This window comes from Nematostella vectensis, chromosome 9 (genome assembly GCF_932526225.1).
Source record: "Nematostella vectensis chromosome 9, jaNemVect1.1, whole genome shotgun sequence".
NCBI lineage: Eukaryota > Metazoa > Cnidaria > Anthozoa > Actiniaria > Edwardsiidae > Nematostella > Nematostella vectensis.
In genome coordinates this window covers 15,016,279-15,040,342 of record NC_064042.1, presented here as the reverse complement: position 1 = coordinate 15,040,342, position 24,064 = coordinate 15,016,279, and the positions used below count along the sequence as shown (strand labels likewise).

General features: G+C 39.1%; 1 protein-coding gene and 1 long non-coding RNA gene across 21 annotated transcripts; both read right to left on the bottom strand.

Annotated features, from left to right (window-relative positions):
• LOC5506629 (cullin-3) lies at window positions 1-24,016 on the bottom strand. Its single transcript, XM_048733083.1, has 26 exons — window positions 23,749-24,016; window positions 22,345-22,454; window positions 20,909-20,996; window positions 20,717-20,830; window positions 19,402-19,473; window positions 19,183-19,271; window positions 16,480-16,594; window positions 15,915-15,968; window positions 15,436-15,513; window positions 15,258-15,354; window positions 13,006-13,157; window positions 12,623-12,709; window positions 12,148-12,237; window positions 12,004-12,072; window positions 11,366-11,467; window positions 10,946-11,053; window positions 10,611-10,735; window positions 9,932-9,983; window positions 9,740-9,781; window positions 9,387-9,488; window positions 7,641-7,758; window positions 7,169-7,237; window positions 6,914-6,986; window positions 6,636-6,705; window positions 6,349-6,455; window positions 1-1,084 (listed from the first exon to the last, which is right to left on the bottom strand). Exons 1-26 carry the CDS (start codon window positions 23,803-23,805, stop codon window positions 1,060-1,062), a joined length of 2,265 nt encoding a protein of 754 aa, XP_048589040.1. The 5' UTR covers window positions 23,806-24,016; the 3' UTR covers window positions 1-1,059.
• LOC116615606 lies at window positions 1,154-6,342 on the bottom strand. Of its 20 annotated transcripts, none has more exons than XR_007313876.1 (7): window positions 4,780-6,342; window positions 4,310-4,689; window positions 4,106-4,209; window positions 3,934-4,073; window positions 3,594-3,697; window positions 3,082-3,561; window positions 1,154-2,991 (listed from the first exon to the last, which is right to left on the bottom strand). It is a non-coding gene; the product is annotated as an uncharacterized LOC116615606 (long non-coding RNA). The 20 variants fall into 20 exon arrangements; XR_007313873.1 differs by having other exon boundaries at window positions 1,154-3,317; window positions 3,422-3,561; XR_007313867.1 differs by having other exon boundaries at window positions 1,154-3,561; window positions 4,310-4,585; window positions 4,618-4,689.
• Window positions 24,017-24,064: the final 48 nt, after the last annotated feature.

Sequence of the window (24,064 nt, the reverse complement as noted above, 5' to 3'; positions counted from 1 at the left end):
TACCATCTTGCATACGAAATCGCAAGAATCCATTTATTACAGTTTTTAACATAACCTCAATTTCATATACAAACTTTGTTAAAATTAAGCCTAGTAATTTCAAGAGATTGCAATACGGTCTCAATAAAGGTTGTCAGCGCAAACGGCGGATGGCAATGGCCAAATGGCAGTTCTACCAAAAGGGGCCTTTGGGTAGTAATTATTTGTAAAAATGAAGGTGGTAAATAAACTCAAGCGATGTCAGAACCATATATCAATTAAATTTAATGGATAGGCGTATGTCTTATTTATATTTTTCTGACTCAGGAGTAAATATTTTGGGATCCATGGGTCCTTTCGATCGTAGAAATGCCACTTGTCAACCGCCATTTGCCGTTTGCACTGACAACCTTTATTGAAATAGGTGTATGTGCTGCCAATGCGATGGAGGTGACCCTTTTCTTCTTGACGTTATCACTGAAAAAAATGCTCCGCCGTCCACAAGCGATGAGCGCACATCAACGCTACATCCGGGATACTGGCCACACAACCCTTTTGTGGTCACGGAAGTCCCTATGAAGTCACGCACGTCTTATTCACAGCCCGCACACCGCTGACACGTCACCTAGATAACGTTTACCGCAACAGAATTATCACTACCTCACGCACTAGACATTCCATGTCAAGCATTAATGTCACGCTCAACATATTTTCTATCTTTGCCTTGGGTCGCGTGACTGTGCTTGGAAGATTGTGTCTCTGTAAATACTGCATTCTATCATGTCCTTGTGTCACGAATTATGCTTTTCGCGTCACGCAATTCCAAGAAGCGTGGCAGTGTCTCACGCTAATCACGATATATGTCCTTCTGTCACGCAATTCCAAGAAGCGTGGCTTTGTCACACAAGCCACGGAATGTGTCCCTCGTGTCGCGCAATCTAGAAGAAGCGTGTCAGTGTCACGCAAGTGTTACGAGATGGCGAGCGTGCTTTTCTATTAGTGTGGTCTTGGCAGGAGGTCTTGAGCAAGATTTAGGGTCTTCAAACATTACACAACTAAGTTTGGAAAGCTCTGACCTGATCATGCCACGTAGAGGTAGACTTTCCTGCAAACGAATACAAAAGATAAGAACAGAACAGAACAGTTTTTTAGAACAGAACAGTTTTTTATTTTCTTTTACAAATAATATTTTACATAGACACACTGTCGGCAAATAGCTTAGCTAGTCTAGGCCGACAGTGTGAAGGACGTTAGATTTCATAAATAGTAAAAAGAACTATAGTATACATAATGAGTATTAAATTATAGATATTTTTGTTTGCATATTAAGATAAAACTTAAGACCGGTTGTGTATATGACGTATAGCGGGAAACACGTTTTTTGGTAGTTGACTGTTTTCCTTCTTTCTATAGTTTTTATCCCATTCAATGAAAGTAGACGATCAAGCCCATATTGTTCCCTTTTGGTCTAGAAGATACTGTATCGCAAATATTAACTTTGAGGTCTAGCTGTTAGAAAAGCCCCTATCCATTGAGCAAGATGGCTTTTTACACCTAGGATGTTAAGCTCTCTTATTAACACAGTGTGGTCAACTAAACCGAAACCTTTTAAGAAGTCTGCAAAGAAAACTCGAGCAAAGTTCTCTCTACTATCTAGAGATTCCAAAATACTATGAATAAAGTATCCAAAAGCCTGGGTGGTCGATTATCCACTCACAGAAAACTGCTTTAGATCAAGTTTGTAAATTACAGTACCTGTACTAACAAGGAGTCTATTGCAAAGCCTTCCAGGACTTTGGGCAACTGGGGAATGAGGGTAATTGATCCAAGGTCCTCGTTCGGGGGGCTGCACTTGTGTAATGGGTGCACAATAAACTTCTTGATCCTCTCAGGAACATACCCCCCCTGCAGACTGGACATATACAGATGATCGCTTATCACAGGCTGGACCAGGGGATTTCTTGATCTTAATGCCCCTTAGAGCTTGGAATACTTTCCTAGTGGACACAAGTTCACTAGATCGCTTGAGACAGGGTCTTGACATTTATCAGTTGGTGGTTCAAGTGGAGAGAAGTCCTCAGTTAACCAATAGAAGAACTTCTCACACAATGAGTGTAAGGTAGGTATATTAGGATCTAACAATTAATGTCACCAGTCACAAGATTCGGTCAGCCCTCCAATAGCTTTGACTTCACCCCACCAGTGCTATTACTACACAGCTTGATCTTTGTAAGTGGTAAATAGGCATCGACAGCTGAAGTGATCAGATTGTAAAACGCAACAAATTTATCCTCAGCACAAGGAAGACTCATGATATTGTCCCAAGTGAAAGAGGTTATCCGCCTCCCAAAGGCCCTTAATCTGCTAGGTCGTAAGTCCCATGACCAAAATGTTTGTTTGACTGCTATCTGAGTCTCAGACTTGTTCGGTGAAATATAGATAGTGTAGTGGTTACTACTCCCCAACTTAGGAAGTTGAGAAGTTGACTTGAATAGTTCAAGCCTATTAGTGAGGCACCAACCAAAGATGCCTGAATCTCTGTTGAGAACAGTAATAATCTGTTTCAATCCACATTTGGATCTGACAAAGTTCTCTTTTAGTCAAGTACTGGCAGGGTTAAAGTCACCAGAATTAACCGTCAGGATAGTTTCTGAGGAAGTGTTCACAATTTTTTGTATATGATTCAAGACAAGTCAGTGATTCATTTCGCTATTTGCAGTCCGGGCCATAACCTCGGACAAACATTTACTGTCTGGGCCACAACCTCAGACTTTCGTATTTTTTTAGTCCGGGCCACAACCTCAGACTTTCGTATTTTCTTAGTCCGGGCCACAACCTCAGACTTACGTATTTTCTTAGTCCGGGCCACAACCTCAGACTTTTGTATTTTCATAGTCCGTGCCACAACCTCGGACAAACATTTACTGTCTGGGCCACAACCTCAGACTTTCGTATTTTCTTAGTCAGGGCCACAACCTCAGACTTTCGTATTTTCTTAGTCCGGGCCACAACCTCATACTGTCCGGGCCACAACGTCGAACAAACATTTACTGTCTGGGCCACAACCCCAGACTTTCGTATTTTCATAGTCCGGGCCACAACCTCGGACAAACATTTACTGTCTGGGCCACAACCTCAGACTTTCGTATTTTCATAGTCCGGGCCACAACCTCGGACAAACATTTACTGTCTGGGCCACAACCTCAGACTTTCGTATTTTCATAGTCCGGGCCACAACCTCGGACAAACATTTACTGTCTGGGCCACAACCTCAGACTTTCGTATTTTCATAGTCCATGCCACAACCTCGGACAAACATTTACTGTCTGGGCCACAACCTCAGACTTTCGTATTTTCTTAGTCCGGGCCATAACCTCGGACAAACATTTACTGTCTGGGCCACAACCTCAGACTTTCGTATTTTCTTAGTCCGGGCCACAACCTCAGACTTTCGTATTTTCTTAGTCCGGGCCACAACCTCAGACTTTCGTATTTTCATAGTCCGTGCCACAACCTCGGACAAACATTTACTGTCTGGGCCACAACCTCAGACTTTCGTATTTTCTTAGTCCGGGCCACAACCTCGAATAAACATTTACTGTCTGGGCCACAACCTCAGACTTTCGTATTTTCATAGTCCGTGCCACAACCTCGGACAAACGTTTACTGTCTGGGCCACAACCTCAGACTTTCGTATTTTCTTAGTCCGGGCCACAACCTCGAATAAACATTTACTGTCTGGGCCACAACCCCAGACTTTCGTATTTTCATAGTCCGGGCCACAACCTCGGACAAACATTTACTGTCTGGGCCACAACCTCAGACTTTCGTATTTTCATAGTCCGGGCCACAACCTCGGACAAACATTTACTGTCTGGGCCACAACCACAGACTTTCGTATTTTCATAGTCCGGGCCACAACCTCGGACAAACATTTACTGTCTGGGCCACAACCTCAGACTTTCGTATTTTCTTAGTCCGGGCCACAACCTCAGACTTTCGTATTTTCATAGTCCGTGCCACAACCTCGGACAAACATTTACTGTCTGGGCCACAACCTCAGACTTTCGTATTTTCTTAGTCCGGGCCACAACCTCGAATAAACATTTACTGTCTGGGCCACAACCTCAGACTTTCGTATTTTCATAGTCCGTGCCACAACCTCGGACAAACGTTTACTGTCTGGGCCACAACCTCAGACTTTCGTATTTTCTTAGTCCGGGCCACAACCTCGAATAAACATTTACTGTCTGGGCCACAACCCCAGACTTTCGTATTTTCATAGTCCGGGCCACAACCTCGGACAAACATTTACTGTCTGGGCCACAACCTCAGACTTTCGTATTTTCATAGTCCGGGCCACAACCTCGGACAAACATTTACTGTCTGGGCCACAACCACAGACTTTCGTATTTTCATAGTCCGGGCCACAACCTCGGACAAACATTTACTGTCTGGGCCACAACCTCAGACTTTCGTATTTTCATAGTCCGTGCCACAACCTCGGACAAACATTTACTGTCTGGGCCACAACCTCAGACTTTCGTATTTTCTTAGTCCGGGCCACAACCTCAGACTTTCGTATTTTCATAGTCCGGGCCACAACCTCGGACAAACATTTACTGCCTGGGCCACAACCTCAGACTTTCGTATTTTCTTAGTCCGGGCCACAACCTCAGACTTTCGTATTTTCTTAGTCCGGGCCACAACCTCATGCTGTCCGGGCCACAACCTCGGACAAACATTTACTCTCTGGGCCACAACCTCAGACTTTCATATTTTCATCGTCCGGGTCACAACCTCGGACAAACATTTACTGTCTGGGCCACAACCTCAGACTTTCGTATTTTCTTAGTCCGGGCCACAACCTCGGACAAACATTTACTCTCTGGGCCACAACCTCAGACTTTCGTATTTTCATCGTCCGGGTCACAACCACAGACTTTTGTATTTCGTATAGTTTTTGTTCCTCCCACCGTGAATACAGTCTCCAACAAAACAAATGTTAACATGAATGCTAAAAACACGTCCAAAACCATAGTAAAAATAAATAAAGCAAGAATGACTAGACCGTGCAAAACCTCTACAAGAATACAAAACTACGCCAAGAATGTACCAGGCAACGTGGAAATTAAAATGTAATACCACGGCGGATACGGCAAATAGAAGAACATTAACTGTACAGAAAAATTACAGTATAGAAAATTAATCAAAGTACAGCAGACTGTACATTTAACACATTAGCTAAACATGAGAAAACAATAGTAAAATGGACAGGAGCGAGAACACTAAGAAACCTACAACGACTAAAAAAAAAACAATTACGGAAAATGCGATAAATGCGATAAACACCGAGCCACAACTTTAGACTTTCGTATTTTCTTAGTCCGGGCCACAACCTCAGACTTTCGCATTTCGTATTCTTTTAATTCCGGGCAAAACAAAACCTGCCACCGAGAATACAGTCTCCAACAAAACAAATGTTAACATGAATGCTAAAAACAAGTCCAAAACCATAGTAAAAATAAATAAAGCACACGCAAGAATGACTAGACCGTGCAAAACCTCTACAAGAATACAAAACTACGCTAAGAATGTACCAGGCCACGTGAAAATTAAAATGTAATACCACAGCGGATGGCAAACGGAAGAACATTACCTGCACAGAAAAATTACAGTATAGAATGCTAAATAATGTACAGCAGACTGTAAATTTTAACACAGGAGCTAAGCATGAGAAAACAATAGTAAAATGGCGAGGAGCGAGAAAAACTAAGAAACCAACAATGACTGAAAATATACGATAACGGCTAAGGCGATAAACACCGACGAAATAGGGCATGACTCTTTTAGCACAACCACCGGCATATACAGCTAAAGGCTAAACCAAAACCAAATTCGTACAATAAATATAAGAAACTTCCATAAACCCCCAACGCCATTAAAGAACGAGAACACTCACCACCGCAACATTATCCGGCTCAGCCGGTTGCACTGCTAGTTATTCAAGCGGCACTTGTGGAGCTTCTAGAGCTTTAGTCTCTGCCATTAAGAGTCATGTCCGCGAAGCAGCGTGGTTGTAACGAACTAGCTAGATGGTCATTGTTCTACTAGTTTAAATAGTGGCCGTTACGCATGATTGCACTTGGGATAGCATTATAGAAAGTAAAATATATCTTACTTGTGAGCGTTTAAATATTTATTATGGAGGATTAAAGGGTGCCGAAGTAGTATAACGGGGACCAAATTATTTCGTTTATGTAAGCTTCTCTCCAGAGAGCGAATCGGCGTGGCTAGGAACGTTGTGACCAGGCAGGGGTATGCAGAGCAACATGGTAACCTGTGAAAGAAGGTACCATTCGGTCCTACCTGTCCTCAGGGGTCCGCGCTAAGTACTCCCTCTCGATAAGTCCCTCTATCCGCTTCTTGATTACTTGTGGACTCGGTAAGAATCTAGCTTTCAGTTGTTCCGTAACCTAGAAAGAGGAGTAAGGAGTAAAGAGTAGTTGAGATTTCCAAGCTTGGCGATGACTGGTTCAAGAAAATAAGCGAAGCAAGGATTAGGCTAGGTTGACATCAAAGCAGGTTTGCGCACCTCCGTATCGAGTAGGCGTTCTAATTGGCTGTGCTCGTTTTGTAGTTACAAGTCATCTTACCTCTGCAACCAGTAAGTTATGGGGTCTCTTCTTTCGTGCTTTCATTATTCGGACGATCGCGGCTTCAATTCTAAACTCGTGTCAAGAAAGACTACTTCTTTGATAAACAACAGAGGTGAGCATATACTCCAGCGTTTCTAGCACGCGAGGCTGTTTTTTTTTTCTTTAGATAAACAGCCGTTTAGAATGAGATCTAATCTGTACCCCCATCACAGAAAACAACGTCGAATCAACACAATATATTGCACTAGCAGTCAGTAATGATTTGAAAAGGATACTCATGCTTTCTGTCTTCGTCTACTTTAGTTCTTGTTTCTTTTCTCTCCGGCTCTGATTCGCCTTTAGCGAGGACTGAAACAGAATAATAACAAACACTTATTAGATTTTTGTGTTTCACAAGAATCAAAGGTCAAGATTCTTGCTAAAGGCTCTCGAGAAATGATTGGTTCATTGTACAGTAATGAAGTTCAAAATCGAACTTGACTCCTAATGTAAACTTGACTCCCCAATGTAAACAAAATGCAGTTTCTCACCTGTTTGTATTTTCACCCGGTGAAGTTTTGATGTGAAGAGGTCGTTTACGCTAAACACATCAGTGGCCGCTGGAAAAGGCAAGCGGAGGGATAATTAGGATCGTTTCGATGATGGAGAGGGCCCAATTAGAATCAATCGTTTTGGGGGAAACTTTGCAGTGATTCGAAATATAATATTCAGCAACAAATAGGAAGGAAGGGACCGACGTTTACACTCAGTTAGCAAATTCCTTATTTTCTTGCAGCGTTTACGTCCTGACTCAGCCAGGTTTTAACTTCAACTCTTACTTGTATACCTTCTTCTACGACGCAAATGGAAAGCATCCGAATGGAGCAAGCCATATTAAGGGTAAGAGGTAAAGCCTAGCGCGGGTCAAGCCTTGCGCGGGTCGTGGTACTTTTTTCCTTTGGGTGTGGGAGTGGGGGACTCAATCCCAGTTACTGAGCAAAAGTGGTCTAGATATCTACTTACTGATGTCCTTTCCTTTTGGCTCCTTGGAGAGCACTCTCTGAGTCGCCTTGCCACAAGCTAAGGACTGCAATGCTCTATTGAGATCCCTTTCAGGAATAAGGGTTTGCTGGAGGATATCCTACGATGAGAAAGGACAAGCTGAAGGAATGGTATTGGTACATTAACAGCAAGCTTAATCAATGGAGGGTCCACAGCGATCGGGATAGGGAAATTTGAGGGGAAAAAACAATTTCGGGATGAGGGTCCACAATAGTCTCCGAAATACCGTTGTCCAGATAATTTTTTTCCCAAATCCCGCTATCTCGATAGAAGGACGCACGGGATGGGTAATTCGAGAGTTGTGCTCCTCAATGATAGATATTGGCCGACATATGCAGTGGTTATTCGATAGTAGTGCATGTTCGAGAAAACGTTTAAAGAAATCTTTAACCCATTGACTCCTGGCTATTTTTGAGCTGAATGTACAAAAACCAGACTGAAAACAGATACCTCCCCCCTATTCTGAGTTTTATACAGCCCGTCAAAGTCAAACACAGCTGCACCTAGTCAGCGGTATCCAAGCTTTCCAACAGTGCTTTGCGGTCCCCACTTTTCATCCCTCGTCGTTGTGCTGAAGCCAGCACAAGTTGATGGTTGCTTGTATTTTTCAACAAAAATACAGCTATGAGCATATTGGGAGAGTGTCTCAGGACATCATGAAGTCTTTTGGGGCATAATTGAGTGCTTTGCTTATGGATATTTGCAAGCAAAGGTGGATTCATGATGATTTTTTCTTGTTTGGCTTTGCCTGGATGAGGAAATAATTTTCTAATGAATCACCACAGTTCTCCTAAATGTTGTCTTTTCAGAAACCAAATTGTTTACACTGCTATTCTGGGTCGTATGACCTGGAATTGATTTGTTTGGCTTCGGGGTGAAAAGACTTCTGACTTTGGGGAGAGAAGTGTTGACTGGCCCTCCCCTCGTGAATTTTCCCCTGGATCTCCCAGAATGCTTTGCAATATGTAAAAACATCTTCGTGGTTGTACAAGCCTTCAAGGAGTGGACATTGTGTTTTGAGGCCATGGAAATGTACCTGGAGGATCAGAATAAAGGTATCTATTTGTGTCTTGAGCTGTGTTTGCTGATCTCTCTTCCCTTGTGTGGTATTTTGAGCGTTTTATTGAGAGGGGTGATTCTGCTTTTCTCTCCTTGTTCGATTTGAGATTTGTCAAAGAACCTGTGCTATTATTTGGCTTAAGAGTAGATGCCAACACCTTGGTTGGATGCATATCTGCAAGACCATTTATCCCTGAGTATCCTGCCTGAGTATCCTCATCTTGTTGTGTTTATTTTGCATTTATGAATTTTTTAGGTTGTGGGTACTTCCCAAAGCCGGTACAGGCCGGTTTAGGGGTCAATGTGTTAATACCAGATTTGTGACTGTAGGTTGCGTTGTTGTAGGTTGGCTGTTATGAACTATAAGCGTGACTGTTTAGCGTAGTGCTGCAGTAAATACAACATGGTACTACATGATGCCAGACTTTAAACGTAGGGTCACCAAAATGTGGAAACATCATAGATAATGGAACGATCAGAGAAATCTTGAGAATGTAGACGTTACAATACTTTAAAATCTACGGTAGCATTGGTAAGACTTTATCACTGGAATTCCATAAACAATTATTCTAAGACTCATATAAAACAAATTGCTAAAAGAGCTGTATTGCTCTATTAAATCATTGAATGCTTTTGTTATTGTCATACCTCGTATGTCCATCTCTCTTGACTATTGAACAGCATCAAGATGCACATCTGGTAGGATGACATCTGAAATATGTGCTTGCGCTGACCAAGGGAAGCGCCCTCCTGAAACAATTAGTTGACATTTACTATTTCAGACATAGAACATTTACACAATAAAACAGATAACACATTATTATACTAAGTTCACAAAAAAGGACCTACAGAAGCCTTCTTAATACTTTCAACTACAAAACTCTATCAGAACTATATTAGAAGCAGACAAATATGTGGACAAAGAACTTCAACTCCCGCCCAAAAGCACCTAAAGATTGTTTAAAATTCTGACCACTAGGAGTTACGGTATCATGTATTACCTTTTTAACTGGTGGGAAGGTGGCATTCAACTCAGCAGTTCCCTAAAAATGACAGAGGGTGGAGTAGACTTTCATTACTATATCAACAACAACTGATATAAAAACCCAATAATGTAGTTTTCAGGAATTTTTGTATAAAGAATTTCCCTAGTCCTAAGAAAGAATATGATTGAAGTTAAAATGAATTCGTACCAATTGAGGTTGCAGCGTTAGTTGCCTCCCGCTGTGATTGCCAAGGTAGAATCTGATAAAGTGAATGCATTATTGTATTTATAGCAGTCCACCATCCGTATTCCTACAAGGTGATAAGGGGGGCCAAGGTGACAAATGTCTCAAGGTAAAACTTGTAAAACTATATGGTCCAAGAGCTCAGCTATTGAATAATGACATATATGTTTAAGGAACATTCAATGGATGTCACTTTGGTTTTCCCTGTTTAGCTACCAAAGCAGGCGCATACCTAGAGGTGGGCGCAAAGGGTGCACATATGCTAGACTTGGTCATAATAAAAAAAGCAGTGTTGCTTTATATACAAAGAATCATACGAATACCCATCCCTGCTGTGCAACCCCCTGAGGTTATGCCAAAAACATGTGTGAAAGAATGTTTCAAAAATATTATGTTGTCGATCAACAGAGGCATAAACGTACAGAAGGAATCACTCTCTCATAATTAAACAATCAGGCATTTAATGATAGTTCCATCATTACGGCGTTGGACATGCCAAATTTAACATTATCATGGTCTGCTAAAAAGACAACAATTTCCAGAATCACTAGCACGTCCAAAACAATAGACAGTCTGTGATGAAGGTGCAAACCCATAGCTGAGAAAGAATATGTGAGTTCCAGTAGCACAAAGAAAATTCTACCTCTTAAAGCAGTCAAAGGCATGTTGGGCTTGTGGGGGCACATTGCACTTATGGTTGCCAGACTGTGTGGGCCAGAAACCAGTGGTCAGGACTCTCACAATAAGATCAACACCCAACAGATTGATCTGTAAAAAAAAAAACAATGTTAGATGTGGGGCTCATGGTTAATTGAAACAGAGAAGGTTATTGAATAAGGAACTTTAGTGACGCCTTGGTTATTAAATATATTTAATAATAATCTGTTAATAAGGTGTTTGTAGGGGCTGACAGTGATAAATTTTTTAGCGTTTTATTTTGAAGTGGTGTTGCTCCGTACATGAAATAAATAAATTCACCTGGCTGTTGGAGAGGTGTTGTCTGAACTCTTCATTTGTCGTGTGAGAGACAGTCATGTCCTTGAACATGCCTTCAAGTTTAGACGTGAACTGACAGCCACACTCAGTCTGCAAAAGGTGATGAGTATCAGGTAAGAGTTAGATACCAGTTAATAGGGTAAGTTACACTATCGATGTGTTGTGACATTTACAAAAAAGACCAAGAAAACAAACTGATTGGTAATTTGCTGTGTCTTTTCATTGTGATGTTGGTTTAGCTGTAAAAGTAATATAAGTTCCCCACACTTTGCCAGACCATGTCAAAAGGTTCGTGATTCCCCTATTGTTTATGCATGCAATAAACTCTATGATGATGTTCACAGCACAAAACAGTAAAAAGTGATTGTGTGGACAATTAAAAGAGTGAAAAGGTTGGCAAACCTTAAGCTTAGAGATCATGTTCTTCTCAGAATCATCTGATACGCTTTTTTGTAGAAGCAACCTCTTTGCCAGGTGCTGTTTGTAGTATCTCTCAAAGACATCCTGACAATAGAAGAAAAACAACCTTTAAATGTACTCTATATACTACTATATATTTAAAATCTATTGGAATACAGCATCAAACAATGTTGTAACAACATGGTTGGTAAAACGTGGTGTCAAGTACCAAAAGCCTAGTCACAATTAAAAAGCAACATGGCATACAAAAATCGAAAGAAAAAAAAGAAATTGTAAAAATGCACTTTTTGGACAAAGAAATCGTGACACACTTTTTCATGATGAAAGAATTTAAATGGATTTATGGGATGCACCTAAGATTCTTGTTCTTTAGTTTACATTTTTTTCACATCATATCCAAAACTTTTAGTCTGCCCTGAAGAAGTCTTATTAAAGACGAAAATTTGGCAGAGTCGATTTCCAGTTTTTGTGTATTATATTCTTGTCCTGGTACGAGATCGCGACAGTTTGGGCTTTTTGATTCTATTCAAAACTAAAACAAAATATACTTTTTTATTGTTTGTTATAGGACTTATTAATATAAATCACAAACGTTGTGTTGCATTGGAAGATAGCCATACCTTTTCCTGTAAAAATCTAAACAAGACCATACACTTATCCAGGACAACTTCAACTTCTTGTTCTGAATACTGGAAATGATAAAATAAATTGTCAATAGCGATAGTGGCAACCATAAGGGGGACAAATGAAAGACATGTCCTTACCCCCTTTACCCCTTTCTTGAGCTTGTCGTCAATAAATAATGAGAGAAATTCTGGTGACTTCCCATTTAGATTTAAGAAGTATTCAAATTCCTGCAGGGAACAACATAACACTATGTCAAGCTCAAAAGACACAAAGAATATCAAAAAAGAATGCTTCTAGAATGGAGGAATCCTTTTAATGAATGAATGCTTTTAGAATGAATGAATGCTTCAATAACAAATGAATGCTTTGAGAAAGAATGCTTCTAAAACAGGGCTGTAGCAGGGGGTGGGGCTCTGGGGACACGTTCCACCCCCCCCCCCCCCCCCACAATATTTTCACAAATTATAAGAAAATGACCAGTTGGGGCATGGCCGTGCCCCCCCCCCCCCAATATTTTCTTAATGTTGCTGTATTGTGCCCCTCCAATAATTTGAGGCCTGCTACGGCTATGTATTTTTAAACAAGCGTAATCAGGGAGGCTGGTTAACATACCGATCCAATTGCTTGCTTGAACAAACGATCTGAGCTGAATCCATTGTGTAAGAAATGGTCAAATCTATCTTTCAGTTCCAACAAATTCTATTGAAGAAAATGAAACATTAAAACTCCAAGACCTTGATATTCTGTTGCTTCTATTTCAACCATGGATCACACATGAAACTTATGGTTCTCTTGGTTATCTGCTCAATATATTGAACACTTTACATTCCATGCACGAACTAGATAATGGCTTTTGTGGCAACTGTATCGCCTACAACAGACATGGAGTGTTACAAAGTAAAAATTGAATAGATAACACCAAGATTTATCTCTCATTTGCCCAGTTTTAACCCTAAGACAAATGTGGTCATGCAATTGACCTTTGTGGTGGTTACCTGTATACATGATATAGGATTCCTAGCAGTTTCGCTCTCCTCATCAACAACTACAGCTTTTCCTTGCTCCCTGAGATAGCCCCTCATACAATCACAGACAGTCTTGAGCCCTTCCTTGACTCGGTAGAACAATCTATACATTCTAGCCAGATCTGACAAGTAACAGAAGCAAATGCTTAGTAAATAAAATGTCAAAAAAGCAAAAAGTAACTCAAACAATTTCAGTTTAGTTACAGTACAGTTTTTAGTAGAAAATGTTTAGGTGACTATTTATTCTTTACTTCTCAACTAACTTAGAACAACATCACAGACCTGGAACACAATCGTATATCAATGTCCAATTAAACAGGCACATGGGGTAATGAATTAAAGAAATATATTGTCTAATATAAATACATTACCAGGCCCCTGAGGGTATCACTGATAAGAGTATTGGCTGTACTCATCACCATCATACAGCATGTACCTTCTTACTTATCACTGATAAGAGTATTGACTGTACTCCACCATCACACAGCATGTACCTTCTATCTTATCACTGATAAGAGTATTGGATGTACTCATCACTGCCATACAGCATGTACCTTCTATCTTATCACTGATAAGAGTATTGACTGTACTCATCACCATCACACAGCATGTACCTGCTATTTTATCACTGATATGAGTATTGACTGTACTCATCACCGTCATACAGCATGTACCTTCTATCTTATCACTGATAAGAGTATTGACTGTATTCCACCATCACACAGCATGTACCTTCTATCTTATCACTGATAAGAGTATTGGATGTACTCATCACCGTCATACAGCATGTACCTTCTATCTTATCACTGATAAGAGTATTGACTGTACTCCACCATCACACAGCATGTACCTTCTATCTTATCACTGATAAGATTATTGACTGTACTCATCACCATCATACAGCATGTACCTTCTATTTTATCACTGAAAAGAGTATTGACTGTAATCATCACCATCATACAGCATGTACCTTCTATCTTATCACTGATAAGAGTATTGACTGTACTTATCACCATCATACAGCATGTACCTTCTATCTTATCACTGATAAGAGTATTGACTGTACTCATCACCATCACACAGCATGTACCTTCTATCTTATCACTGATAAGAGTATTGACTGTACTCATCACCATCACACAGCATGTACCTTCTATCTTATCACTGATAAGAGTATTGACTGCACTCCACCATCATACAGCATGTACCTTGTATCTTATCACTGATAAGAGTATTGACTGTACTTATCACCATCATACAGCATGTACCTTCTATCTTATCACTGATAAGAGTATTGACTGTACTCATCACCATCATACAGCATGTACCTTCTATCTTATCACTGATAAGAGTATTGACTGTACTCATCACCATCATACAGCATGTACCTTCTATCTTATCACTGATAAGAGTATTGACTGTACTCATCACCATCATACAACATGAACCTTCTATTTTATCACTGATAAGAGTATTGACTGTACTTATCACCATCATACAGCATGTACCTTCTATCTTATCACTGATAAGAGTATTGACTGTACTCCACCGTCATACAGCATGTACCTTCTATCTTATAACTGATAAGAGTATTGGATGTACTCATCACCGTCATACAGCATGTACCTTCTATCTTATCACTGATAAGAGTATTGACTGTACTCCACCATCACACAGCATGTACCTTCTATCTTATCACTGATAAGATTATTGACTGTACTCATCACCATCATACAGCATGTACCTTCTATTTTATCACTGATAAGAGTATTGACTGTAATCATCACCGTCATACAGCATGTACCTTCTATATTATCACTGATAAGAGTATTGACTGTACTTATCACCATCATACAACATGTACCTTCTATCTTATCACTGATAAGAGTATTGACTGTACTCATCACCATCATACAGCATGTACCTTCTATTTTATCACTGATAAGAGAATTGACTGTAATCATCACCGTCATACAGCATGTACCTTCTATCTTATCACTGATAAGAGTATTGACTGTACTCATCACTGTCATACAGCATGTACCTTCTATCTTATCACTGATAAGAGTATTGACTGTACTCATCACCATCATACAGCATGTACCTTCTATTTTATCACTGATAAGAGAATTGACTGTACTCATCACCATCATACAGCATGTACCTTCTATCTCATCACTGATAAGAGTATTGACTGTACTCCACAATCATACAGCATGTACCTTCTATTTTATCATGCTTGAGCATGTGTATAACACCAGAGTTCTCCATATCTACAATTGTCTTCATGTGCTTGCGGATTAGTTCTTCTTCTACAACCTGGAGATAGAGCAGATCAATTTTAGCCCCAAAAGGCTAAGAACAGTGAGTGCAGAGTATTCAAAGCAGTGCAGTACTCACTTTTACAACAGACTCTTCAGTACTGGGGTCTAAATAATGCTTGGCCCTTTCTGACTCCTCATTTATTCTTGTTTCCACCTGAAGAGCAATAAAACAAGATTCATTGTCACTTTACTTTCAATTAGCTACATTAATGCAAATTTGGCAAGTTCACTATTTAATTTGCATTTACTATCTCATAAAACTATGATGTTTGAACTAAGTCTGGGTCAGAGACCTGGTTCAAGGGTAGTGTAAACACAAAAGTTTTCAGGTAAGCTGGAAAAAGTGAAGACAGGGGTTCAGTAATCATTGGTTAGGGATGGTATTTACGAGGGCTCCTGCACTATGTACTGTACATGTGTTCAATATCCCATCACACTAAGGTGCGTACCGGGGACTTGCTGAGAGGGGTACACAGTCATAGGTGTTACAGTATAAGGTGTCATAGGATTATGGAAAAAGAAAGATTGAAAATACTTTTGCGTTCATGTTCTTACCTTTTGAATATAAATTGATGCACTGTTTTCTGCTAAGAATTTCTGTCCTTCCATCTGTAACAGAGAAAATTGTTACAGATCATGAATATACAAGCTCCAAACTGCAACACCACAAAATGAATAAGAATATAGAAATAATTATAATAATTCTGATAAAGACCATCAACAAAACCCAATGAGTCATGAACAAGTTCATGTGCACTAATACAGTATCACATGAAAAAAATTCAGGGAATAGGTCTTGTAAAATTCTCAAAAGTTGCACTTCAGTGTGCACTGAAGCATTACTTTGCCACCCTAGTTTGCTAGTGGAGTTCATGCTAACCAAACAGCATATTTCCACAATCCTTATTTGCTTACTTTCTAAAACTGTCAAGATGATCATGGTAGTACGCATCACACTGTAAGGCCTGTATCCGTGATTAGTACAACCTGGGATGTGTACTGAACCTTGAATAATTCGGTCATCCTGACTCTAGACATTGTATTCTTCATTTTCAATGCATCGGCCAGGAATGTACTGCACCATATGGAAAATTTGACCCATCCATAGGGCCATACTTACCTTATAAAACTCTGCAGACTCTTCTAGGAAGGGTCTTTCAAAATCTTCTTCGTAGACATGCCGGGAATCAATACCAAGGATCATCAGCATCTGGCAAGCATTTCTAATGGCCATTCTAATGATGCAAGAACAAAGTTATTAGTACAAGTGTTCCTAATGGCCATTCTAATGATGCAAGAACAAAGTTATTAGTACAAGTGTTCCTAATGGCCATTCTAATGATGCAAGAACAAAGTTATTAGTACAAGTGCTCCTAATGGCCATTCTAATGATGCAAGAACAAAGTTATTAGTACAAGTGTTCCTAATGGCCATTCTAATGATGCAAGAACAAAGTTATTAGTACAAGTGTTCCTAATGGCCATTCTAATGATGCAAGAACAAAGTTATTAGTACAAGTGTTCCTAATGGCCATTCTAATGATGCAAGAACAAAGTTATTAGTACAAGTGTTCCTAATGGCCATTCTAATGATGCAAGAACAAAGTTATTAGTACAAGTGTTCCTAATGGCCATTCTAATGATGCAAGAACAAAGTTATTAGTACAAGTGTTCCTAATGGCCATTCTAATGATGCAAGAACAAAGTTATTAGTACAAGTGTTCCTAATGGCCATTCTAATGATGCAAGAACAAAGTTATTAGTACAAGTGTTCCTAATGGCCATTCTAATGATGCAAGAACAAAGTTATTAGTACAAGTGTTCCTAATGGCCATTCTAATGATGCAAGAACAAAGTTATTAGTACAAGTGTTCCTAATGGCCATTCTAATGATGCAAGAACAAAGTTATTAGTACAAGTGTTCCTAATGGCCATTCTAATGATGCAAGAACAAAGTTATTAGTACAAGTGTTCCTAATGGCCATTCTAATGATGCAAGAACAAAGTTATCAGTACAAGTGTTCCTAATGGCCATTCTAATGATGCAAGAACAAAGTTATTAGTACAAGTGTTCCTAATGGCCATTCTAATGATGCAAGAACAAAGTTATTAGTACAAGTGTTCCTAATGGCCATTCTAATGATGCAAGAACAAAGTTATTAGTACAAGTGTTCCTAATGGCCATTCTAATGATGCAAGAACAAAGTTATTAGTACAAGTGTTCCTAATGGCCATTCTAATGATGCAAGAACAAAGTTATTAGTACAAGTGTTCCTAATGGCCATTCTAATGATGCAAGAACAAAGTTATTAGTACAAGTGTTCCTAATGGCCATTCTAATGATGCAAGAACAAAGTTATTAGTACAAGTGTTCCTAATGGCCATTCTAATGATGCAAGAACAAAGTTATTAGTACAAGTGTTCCTAATGGCCATTCTAATGATGCAAGAACAAAGTTATTAGTACAAGTGTTCCTAATGGCCATTCTAATGATGCAAGAACAAAGTTATTAGTACAAGTGTTCCTAATGGCCATTCTAATGATGCAAGAACAAAGTTATTAGTACAAGTGTTCCTAATGGCCATTCTAATGATGCAAGAACAAAGTTATTAGTACAAGTGTTCCTAATGGCCATTCTAATGATGCAAGAACAAAGTTATTAGTACAAGTGTTCCTAATGGCCATTCTAATGATGCAAGAACAAAGTTATTAGTACAAGTGTTCCTAATGGCCATTCTAATGATGCAAGAACAAAGTTATTAGTACAAGTGTTCCTAATGGCCATTCTAATGATGCAAGAACAAAGTTATTAGTACAAGTGTTCCTAATGGCCATTCTAATGATGCAAGAACAAAGTTATCAGTACAAGTGTTCCTAATGGCCATTCTAATGATGCAAGAACAAAGTTATTAGTACAAGTGTTCCTAATGGCCATTCTAATGATGCAAGAACAAAGTTATTAGTACAAGTGTTCCTAATGGCCATTCTAATGATGCAAGAACAAAGTTATTAGTACAAGTGTTCCTAATGGCCATTCTAATGATGCAAGAACAAAGTTATTAGTACAAGTGTTCCTAATGGCCATTCTAATGATGCAAGAACAAAGTTATTAGTACAAGTGTTCCTAATGGCCATTCTAATGATGCAAGAACAAAGTTATAAGTGCAAGTGTTCCTAATGGCCATTCTAATGATGCAAGAACAAAGTTATTAGTACAAGTGTTCCTAATGGCCATTCTAATGATGCAAGAACAAAGTTATTAGTACAAGTGTTCCTAATGGCCATTCTAATGATGCAAGAACAAAGTTATTAGTACAAGTGTTCCTAATGGCCATTCTAATGATGCAAGAACAAAGTTATTAGTACAAGTGTTCCTAATGGCCATTCTAATGATGCAAGAACAAAGTTATTAGTACAAGTGTTCCTAATGGCCATTCTAATGATGCAAGAACAAAGTTATAAGTGCAAGTGTTCCTAATGGCCATTCTAATGATGCAAGAACAAAGTTATTAGTACAAGTGTTTCTAATGGCCATTCTAATGATGCAAGAACAAAGTTATTAGTACAAGTGTTCCTAATGGCCATTCTTATGAGGCAAGAACAAAGTTATTAGTACAAGTGTTCCTAATGGCCATTCTTATGAGGCAAGCACAACCCTAATAGTACAGGAAAGGATTTCTACAATGCCTGCTATGTATTTATCAGAACGTCTCCACCATTAACATTTTTATCTGAGTGACTCAAAGTTTCTAATGTAGAAAGCTGAGATAGTTATTTGCATTTCCACAAAGAACTTATGACAAACCACACTGCAATAACCTTACCTGTCAACCACTTCTCCTCTTCTTTCTTTCCTCACAAGAGACAGTAACGTTTGACAGAGGTGATCCCGGATATTTCCATATCGTACAACCTGATGGGAAAACAATACACTATCTAGATTTAGATTCTATACTTAGGGTATAATGCATTCAGGGAGTATCACTAAAATTGAGCTAGGTCTATAATTAAATACAAAACAAATTGTTTAGTAGATACAGTACCTTATCTCTGAACAGGATCAGTCCTAGGTTATAGACATTGTCAACACCATTTTGTTGAACATAAACACGATCCTGAAAGAACAAAGTAAGGGAACCTAGTACTCACAGATAACTGAAACAGACCTGCAAATCAGGATGCATTTCATTTCGTATATTCATGGCTTAACAATTATGTCTCTAGAAGCATTCCACATCCCAATACTTGGCTATCCACAGCGCTGAGACAACCCTCTACTCTATATCCCCAATTCACCCTAGTCATAGAGATAACCCTTGCCATTTCTGATTAGGAAAGACAAAGAGCAGAAACAAGAGTCTTCTAAGTTACTGCACAGTACTGGAGGTCTCCTAATTAAAACATCACATTCCCAGTTGTACTCAACCACTCTGAGGAGCAAGTCTTGATGGAAAAATATCTTAATTAGTTGATTTTCTACATTTTGAAAAAAAGTGTGCACTCCTATATGTTTTGTTTTAATTTTTTGTTCGAAACATTTAGCATATGTGACCCGGCAAGGGAAAATGTACACTAGCGAAAAACGTTTTAGGGCAAATCTGGAAGATCAACGAACATTTTTTCTATAATGATGGAACGATGTTGTTGAAAATGAGGGAACGATCTTGCTTTGTTATATCGTTCATAAACGATCTTGTTCCCGGGGCAAAATTGGAAGAACGTTTTTTTTATTTGGAAGTTCGTCCCCTTCAAATTCGAAAAAACGCTCTAGAGTTGGGAAGATCGTTCCCTAAAATTCGGAAAGTTCGGAAGATCGTTCTCTTAAAATTCGTAAGATCGTTCTCTTGAAGTTCGGGAGTTGTATTTCTTGTAACGATTATCAAAATCAGAAGAACGTTTTTGCCTTCGGGATTTTCTCGCACTGATGAACGTTTTTCAAATCCCGGAAAGAAGTTCTTGTCTTCGTGAAGCCGATCTTTCCTTCGGGAAAACGATCTTGAAAATCGGAAAAACGTTCTCGCCTTCGAGTGTTAACCTCAGCGATGAACGATTTTAAAAACAGGAAGAACGATCTTGTGTCCGGAAAACGATATTGCCTTCAGAGAAACGATCTTGAAAATTGGAGATCGTTTCTCGTTGAAACCTGATATTTTTCTGAATATCCTAAAAGCGTTCTGCATAATCGAACGATATTTTTCGTTCATAGCCTGAACGCTTTTTCTCTAGTGTACTTTTTCCCTTGCCGGGTCACATATCTTTTGGATATCTTTGTCATATCGTCATCGAATATTCAGTTCTAGGCTATTTATATGTTTGTCAATGCTTTGTAACCAAGGTATGTTATACATAAATACATACCATGTACATAAGGATATCTCTGATCATCACCATCGATGTCTGATGGTCATTCCAGGCAGCATTCAGAGTGTCCAGGAAGTTGTTATTTAATGATGCCACAACATCTTTGCGAATCTACCAGGAATCAAAACCAAGGTGAGCCAACAAAAGAAGCCAATCAAACTGAGAGAGTGATACAAATATCTTTTTCACCTTGTCTTCCAGATGCTCTGTAACTACTTGCTTGAGCCCATTGTACAATCTCTCACCATGTTTGTGAAGTACCATAGTGTAAGCATTTCTAAATTTCAGAAAATAATGTAATTTGAAAAGGCAGAGGAAAAGGGAAGGGGGGGCTTTCAGGATCGGTGGTATGAAAAAAAGATGATAAATAACTGAGCTGGCCTTTAACTATTTTCCCAAGGGGAAGATTGACAAGAAATATTGTTTGAGTCAACCCATCTGCCTTTGATTGGTGTAATAAACTATCCTGCAAAAGACTCTTTGTTTTGGCGTTGAATGCATAGAGGTGAACATTTCATTATTTTAGACAAAGAGTTCTTTCTAAGACCCTACACATACCATCATTAAGATTTTGGGAAGCTCTTGAATGCTAAAATTTCAGAAAATGAATGACAAGCATTTCCAAATAGCAATGGTTTAAACAAAAGTGCAACTGCATTGTCAGGGGGTGCTGACCCCAGCTGGATAGGTGAATTTTGAAGGAGTGTTCTCTCATCCCTTCTGGTAATGTACTCATTATATGCTAGAGAATTGCAACAATATTGCCCTTCTTAATACCCTGGGTTCCAGAGGGTCTGAGCTTTGCAGCGACAACAATTTGCTCTAAGCTAGAGAGCCTCTGGTGCAACGGATAGCCAGCCTCACTATGTTGCTAGCGACGTCGACAAACGGGTTTCTTAGCCACGCAAGAATGAACTGTCAAAATGTTTGTATTTGTGCTACACATTAGTTCTACATGCCCGTACAAGTTCCGCGGCGATAAGGCAACAACTTGTGGATACAGTGAACTCCACAAAAAACGGAATTTAATCAAAATAATTTTAGTCAAGTGCGCAGCAAAAACACATTGAAGTGTGTTCTAGGTCAGTTGAATTTGTTTTCTGAAACAAAGGCTAAAAAGAAGAAGCTTGTAGAGCGTTTATCGAGCTGAGCGTTATCTCAGATACAATAAAATCCTGTCTGTAATTTGCATAACTGCTTTCGACAACTAGAGAGGATAGCGAAGGCAAGCTCACTCGTCCACCTGTCCTTACCGGCATTAAAGTCAAGGTTCACAGAAACACCCGGTAAACAACTAAAAGATTCGCCGCTTATTTACTGATCATCAGCTACGCTAAAATGATTTTGTTTGTATGTGTTTTCCCATGTAAAAACCAGTTTTATTGGAATAAAGACAATCCTCCAATTATGGAATACTACTACAATAGCAACTTGTATTGACCAATCAAGGACGTAGTACAAATCTTGTATGAATACAATAGCACCATAGTTATTTGTTGCACCAGGGGCTCTCACGCTTCACTCAAATCACTGTCTCCGCAAAGCTCGGAGGCTCTGGTACCCAGGGTACCTTCTAAATAGAAAATGGTCAATGGTTGCAAAACATTTCTTTTTATTTTCAGCACCTGTATAGCTCCTCGAAGCTGAGTCCACTGTTGTTTTTTTTCTGGATTTCTTGGATAGCATTTTTCAGCAGGTTCCAGATGTCCTCAACATACTTCTCATCCATGGTCATCTACACAAGACACAAATACACATTTAGTATTAGAATATACCTCCATGGTCATCTACACAAGACACAAATACACATTTAGTATTAGAATATACATCCATGGTCATCTACACAAGACACAAATAAACAGTCAGAATATATAACTAGACAAGAAACAAATAAACATTTAGTATTAGAATATACACCTATTTCAAATAAGGTTACACTCGGAGAATCTGTGTATCGTAACTTGCAGTGCTTCATGGGTATCAAGTAAATAAGCAAATATGCTTAATAAAAAGTTTTTGTCTTGTTCTTATGATCATTCACAAGGCTTTCAAATACATGGATTCCGCCATTTATATGCTACCCATGAACCACCGCAGATTACAACACATGGATTTTTGGGTGAAACCATTTTTTAAATTAGTCTATAACTAGACAAGGTACAAATAAACATTTAGTTAGAATACTCAACTAGACAACAAAGAAATAAACATTTAGTTATTAAATATAGCTAATCAACTGTCAGATTGTTTAGAAAGTTTTTATAAAATTATTATTAGCAATACACTAATGACACATAAACAAATTATAGAATATAAATATTATTTGCTGAATCAACAAAATGTTGTGCAGTTTTTGTTGTTATTAATAGAACAATTTGTTATTGATGGCACAAGTTTAGGACATCAGCAAGCAAAATTCCACCTAAAAGGACTAGTTCAAACAGGCCCTTTCGTGACTTTTGTAAAAGGGGAGAGGGGTAGGTTTGTTCTTGTATCATTGCCGAGTGAACTTTGGCTTTATTCTTAGAATTTTAATAAGCAAATCACTAAAAAATAGACAGCTACAGTTTTAGAGTACTCTGCCTTTTTCTTAGGAACAAAGTCTAAATGTTTTCATGGCTACAAAAAGATCTCCTTAAAAATGCAAGATTTAAGCTTATACAAAATTCCACTCTTATTTTGGTTTTTCTAATTTCTTGCATCTTTTCAGACACTTCGCTGGAGATGGAAAACCAAAATATTATCTTAATATATTAATGAATAAAATCAAGCACTGGCACCTTAGGTTAGACTATACGGACAATATTTTAAGATGGCATAATCGAGAACCATTTGAGGGGAAAACAGGTTGAGTCTGTGTTTGTGTGGTGTGACTTGCAAAACTCCGTACGGTTCAGAGTGAGCTCGCCGCGAAGCCCTTTTGCGGCTGAAGTTGAATACTTAACAGACTCAATCAACAAACCTAGGTCTAACAACGAATTAACACTCTAATCACGGCATCATAAATTAAGTTAGAAAAGTAAACATACCGGGAACGCCCGAATTCGCATCTTCGTCTCCTTCTTCCCGCCCGTTCGCAGGCTCATGATCGTTTATTGCTCCGAAAACACAGTTCACCGCCCCGTAGAAAATACTTGCAAATTTCTGCCGCCAAAAAAATATAAAGTATTGTGTACAAGTTTCTATGCTTCCATTCTAGGACGGTGGCTGGTCGTTTGAGGGCATTCTGGGGAAATTTTTTAAGCGAGTTCACAGAGCAAAGTACTTCCCTTTTCTCGAATCAGCTCAAACTCCCATGGCCTCCATTTATATCCCAGGATGCTTTGGGACATGGCGTCACCGCAG

What these genes read in the sequence shown, in the direction of transcription:
- LOC5506629 (XM_048733083.1), bottom strand. Translation starts at nt 23,805, where the DNA reads ATGAGCCTGCGAACGGGCGGGAAGAAGGAGACGAAGATGCGAATTCGG. An exon ending in AGCTTCGAGGAGCTATACAG is followed by an intron (nt 20,997 to 22,344) that starts GTGCTGAAAATA and finishes TCTGAAATTTAG; the next exon opens with AAATGCTTACACTATGGTAC. An exon ending in AACACCTCTCCAACAGCCAG is followed by an intron (nt 10,736 to 10,945) that starts GTGAATTTATTT and finishes TTTTTTTTACAG; the next exon opens with ATCAATCTGTTGGGTGTTGA.